This window comes from Puccinia triticina, chromosome 12A (genome assembly GCF_026914185.1).
Source record: "Puccinia triticina chromosome 12A, complete sequence".
In the NCBI taxonomy this organism is placed as follows: Eukaryota; Fungi; Basidiomycota; class Pucciniomycetes; order Pucciniales; family Pucciniaceae; genus Puccinia; species Puccinia triticina.
This window is the reverse complement of record NC_070569.1, coordinates 4,518,292-4,523,542: the sequence shown is the minus strand read 5'-3', so window position 1 is coordinate 4,523,542 and position 5,251 is coordinate 4,518,292. Positions and strand designations below refer to the sequence as shown.

General features: G+C 50.0%; 1 protein-coding gene across 1 annotated transcript; it reads right to left on the bottom strand.

The window, feature by feature from the left end:
* Nucleotides 1-1,393: 1,393 nt before the first annotated feature.
* On the bottom strand, nucleotides 1,394-1,795 carry PtA15_12A434 (uncharacterized protein; the record flags this gene model as incomplete). Its single annotated transcript, XM_053162043.1, has 1 exon — nucleotides 1,394-1,795. The coding sequence occupies one exon, from the start codon at nucleotides 1,793-1,795 to the stop codon at nucleotides 1,394-1,396; it is 402 nt and encodes a 133-aa protein (XP_053026000.1).
* Nucleotides 1,796-5,251: the final 3,456 nt, after the last annotated feature.

Genomic DNA, 5,251 nt, shown 5'->3' with positions numbered 1-5,251 from the left:
TAAAAACAAAGGAAGAGAAATTTTCTAAACACTAACTAATGATTCTTCCCTTTCCCTGCACCTCCACTCCCGCTCCCTCCTCCATTTGCACCAACTCCATTGTTTCCCCACGGTGCGCCCCCTGTGTCTCTATCGCCTCCACCGGCTCCCCATCTCGCTCCTTTGTGGCCGCCTTGTTTCGCCTGGCGATCTTTAGCCCCGCTTGGGCCTTTTGGTGTCTCCGGCCCCGGCTTCAGATGGTTCATTGAGGTTCTTGTCATCGGTTGTTGAAGGTGGAGCGGGGTGCGCCCGTGTTGTTCTTCCTTCTTGGCCGGGAGTTGTCCAGTTGTTGGGTCCCAACCAAATCGACATCCTCCGGGCGCATAGGGGTTATCCTCATACTCTGCCTCTCCGAATCTAACCGCTTTGGCGTGTGCGGTCAAGGCAATCTCTCTTCTGAAAACCGAGATATTGGCCACTGACAAGGAGCCGTTCGGCATTGGGACCCTGTGCGTCAAGGTGTTCGTCCTAACATGGATGTCGTAGCGAAGGGCCGTCATGAAACCTTCTCTTCGGATGATTCCATCCGTGTTCTGCTTGTGCGCTACTAGCCAGGCCGCCAGATTCGCGTGTGTAGGGATCTTACGGACCGCCGCTAAGAAGCCTTGATGGTTCACAGACCATTCTTGATATGTCTGTGTATACTCGCTCGGGTAGGGGTATCCCGTGTACCTATCCTTGTCCCCTGACTCCGACTTTACCCGCTTCTCCGCTGAATACAGGATCGCCTTGCCTTGCCATTCTTCGTTGAAGATCGTCAGGGGGAGTGGTGCTCTGAATTCGACTAGGTTTTGTTGAAAAAACGGTGTGAGACCCAGGTCGTCATTCGTGGGGATGGCGTCGTTATCGAAGAGGACGGCTGATGCCCCGGTTTGACGCGAGGCGCCTATCATCTCGTCATAGCTCCTAGTCTTGGTCGGGGCAGACGGGATTGGGGTCGGGATGTTGATTCCAGGGATCGCTAAGAAACCGCTCGGGGTGCTGTCGGTAGGTCGCGAAGGGAGGGCTGGCAATGGTTGGATGGGATGTGAAGGAGGGAGGGGATTGTATGCCGGTGTTGCAATCTTCGGCTCGGCGCTCGCTTGATTGCCCGCGTGTCCCACTATAACCTTCCCGAGGCCTCCGCAGATTTGAAAGAAAATCTCTGATTGCGTTGCCTGACCCCTCGCTTCTGCCGTCTTTGCCCTCCCCAACATTTCGAGCATCGCATCCTGAAGGTCGAGGGTCCTTTGTTCTGCCGACCGTGGCTCTGTTGCGGCATCTCTCCCCTTTGCTGGACCTCCTGCTAAACGGTGTAAGCGTTGCAGTTGTCTCAGCATTCCGATCTCCTACTTGTCCACTTCTGCCAGCTTCCTTACTTACCTAGACCAATCCGTGCCGAGTCCCCCTCTAGCCCCCCTCCTGACAAATCTATTCCCTCTTTCTCTCCATTCTTCCCCCCTGACCCTGCCTCCTCGATCTCCTCCAACCTCCCCGCTACTTCCTCTTCAACCTCCTCCGGTGCTCGCGACGTAGAGCGAGTCGCGATCTTCCTCGTCGGCCCTTTCGGTACAGTCACCTTCTTTTGTTTCTTTGCCGCCGGGGTCTTTGATGGTGGGATCGGCTGTTCAATCGGCCCTTGTATCTCGTCTTCATCTTGAGACTGCTTGGGTCCTCCTGATGCTCCTTGCTCCTGCGTCCCCTCTCCTTCCGTTTCTATCCCCGCTGCTCGTTTCACGGCCGCTGTGGTTTCTGAGACTGAGAGTAGATTAAACATTTTGTTAGTTTAAGGCTGCTTCGCTAATCTTCTTCAGGCAAAAAATTTTATCCCGTTTCGGCGATAAACCAGCGGCGAGTCGTGATCTGGGAAATTCGGTGATTTCGCGGTTCCGAGTCAGGTGCTGCTACCCGTTACCGGTTGCTCCGGGACAAACTAGGTTTCGGCCCGCTGCTGCGACTCTTGCTGCGGGGCGCGGACATCCTTGAGGTTGGCCGCTCTCTGTTGCCGCGCCTTAGCGCGGTGTACTTCCTATCCGTTAGCGTGTCTTGGACTCTGCCCACATCCCGCTGAGCTCCCTGTAAGCGGCCATCAACTTCACGTTCTATCAACTCGCCATGAAAGCTTTTGACAATTGAAAACCAACCCCAAACTGTTGAGCGGGGTACGCATGTAGGTTCAAATTTCCTTGTGAATCCGTCAAACCTTTCTGATCCGGGCACAACGACGTCAATTTCTGTGCTACCTACCTTCCCCTCCGCAGCAGAAGTAAAACAGTTCTGATTGCGGAAATGTTTACTGTGAAGCCAGCTTGACTCATATGGATTGATCTCAGACTTCGGAGCACCCTGTGCACCAATCATCTGACCGCCAGTTTCTTGAGGAGTTCCTAGGAAGCTAGAGGGGTTAGAACATTCGCCCTGGCTACTATTTTCAATCTTGCACTTGAATGCCGAACTACGAAGTGGTCTGCAAGCTATTTGATTCGAGTTCATTTCTAACCAACCAAAAACACAGGTAAGCTGATGCATCTTTATATACATCTTTGTGCCACCCGGACCCACTTGGGAAATGGGTTTTCTCATTTCCAAGTCTGACCAAGGGAAACTTACCACTGGTTTGCAATCTTTGAGACAGAGAACATGATGGGACTAGCAGGCCAGGTTTATAATCCATCTCCATATCGTCGGGCGGAGTCAAATTCAAATCCAGATTTAAGACGTGTTGTGCTTTTGGAGCTTTCTGATCATTTAATTCATTCTTGACTATGCTGTGGGTTGGCCGCACAATTAATTTCTTTTCTTCACCGCTTCTTCTACCATCTGAAACGCTCTCAGATTGATATTTCAAAAAAGACGATACTGGGGTTCAGATCTTCTTTTTCGCCCAGAAACGCAGGTAACAATAGAGAGACAGAACTCACTTAAATGATTCAGGTAATGTGACGGTCCTCTTCGCGGCGCGGTCAGAGCTGAGCGAGGTTTCTTACACCAGCTAGAATTCAGTGGAGCAAGCGATGAATCCAAGGGACGTTTTCCCAGGTGACCTGGGCCGTATTCTCTTGAAGGATTCTCAGGTGATTCTCTCCCGGATTGATGAGCGAGAACATCTGCAAGCAAACCAGGGCCTGTGCCCAGGATCCCTGGAAGGCAATGAAGGAAATACAAGACCAACCGGCGAGACTTGACCAAGTTTTTCATGTGGATTGTGGTGGTGAAGTATGGAGTGTCCAGCAGATGAAGACTTCCAGCGGCAGATGAAGACTTCCAGCGATTATGTGAGCTCGGTAAATCAGGCCGATGTTACGTTTTTACATCTTAATCTAGCTCTGGTCCTTGTCATTGGGATACATAGCGACACGTAGTAAGGAAAACCTACAAAGTTCCATCGCCGTCGACATTTCAAGCCCCTTCTGTCTGTAAACAGCCCAATTATGAGTTTCAACATAGTACCTGGCTGACTCAGGGCCCAATTATAAACTAGTTTTGGGATTGGTTTCAAATAAGTTTTTTTTACAAAAAAATTGTGCAGTTACAGGCCCAAAACCATTTAAAAACACTTTCTAAACCAAGTGTCAATTATAAAGACACCAGCATCACTACAGAAGAACAGGCCAACTGGATCCTCTGCTGTGGAAAGTAGAAAGTGGCACCCTGGAAAAGTGTTCAGGGACCGCTAATACTTCAAGATGATTCCCGGATGAGTTGAGTGGTTCTTTAGAACTCTGCTCTGACGCTCTGTAAGGTAGTCATAAGGCCCAAGAGGTACACAAATAAGAAGCCAAGAAAAGTAAATGCCACCGTGAAAATAAACTCTGGACACAATAAGTCAATTCAAAGCTCCGCTGTGCAGACAGTTTAGACAAGTAACAATAAAGCTATGAAATGAGTGATAGCCCACAGCAAAAAAAAATCCAAAACATCCTCCGCCACAACCTTTAAAGCTTGTCTGAATCTGTAAGAAAATTCCAGAAAAAGTAAAAAAGAAAAGTAAGATGGGGTGATCCCACCACCCCTCCACCCCATACATGAACATGGAAAAACAACAAGAAACCACAGAAAATCAATCAGATATGAAATAGTGGTGGGAACGTCCCACACATCCTCCTTCCTCATCACAGACAAACCCTCACCAAGCTCTGCTCTCATGCTAACCCCTGTTGCCTTTGCCCACAGTTGAACTCCTCTCTCCCTAACTTCCATGCCCCTGCCTAGCCTACTGGATTGGGATCCCAACTTGCTTCCGCAGCTTCCTCCACTTGTTGTCAGTCCCCGCTGGCCTTCCCAGTTTGAGTCTGGCTTTGATCTCAATCTCTGGGCGGGTAATCACCTGCGGGTGTTGACATTTGGTGGAAAAAACACCAGGTGCCCGGGTACCCGTTGTGGCAATTTATATGGGGTTAGCGTCGTAGAATGTCCGCTCACCGCAGCACGTGCGGGAATGCAGTGGGGAGGCTGAGCAAATTCTCAGTCTGCATATCCAAACAAAATGGGATAAGCATGCTTACTTATTCCTCTGATATTTAGAATGAGTGGAACCTTTAGTGTACTGCTTAGGAAACACGCAGAAAGTCGGCGAACGGGGAAGCTGAGGGACCAGGGACTTGTCATGGGGACAGGGGAACCGGGGTTTGAGCCACATTCCGGATGAGCGTACTTAGTGGAACAGTCAAAGTAGGAATTTGGCAGGACTCATGGATGGACTGAATAGTGCGGACAGGCACCAGGTGAATAGGGGCAGCGGAAGCAGACGGCATCAAAGCGGATGACGTTGGGGTGGACGCGCCAGGTAGAAACTGGGGTCAGAGGCTAGTTAGAGGGTGCGGGAGAACAGGCGTTGGAGATGTGCTAGGCTGGAAAGTGATGCATGCAGAGTTTGACAAGTGCAGGAAAGGAAGGATGCGGGCAACGTTGGCTGGGAGCGGACTTATGCGGGTGGAGGGAGTGGAGGAACAGGGACCTTTTGGGGGGCTTTTCTCTCACTTCTTTGGGCAGGATTATACTATCATACTACTCATCTGACGGTATTGTAGTTAGAGACTTACTTACAGAGCTTTTGCAATTGCTACAACACAGAGAGTTTTTACCATCCAAAACATTCTTACTTGCTTGCAGAGTTTTGCTACTTGCAAACATAACTACTGAAGCTTACGTAGACTAGAAAGATCATATCAGGCTCATTGTGAAGTGCTGAAGAGGTCTGTACATTGTAGAAAACCAGTGCCAATAGCAATTC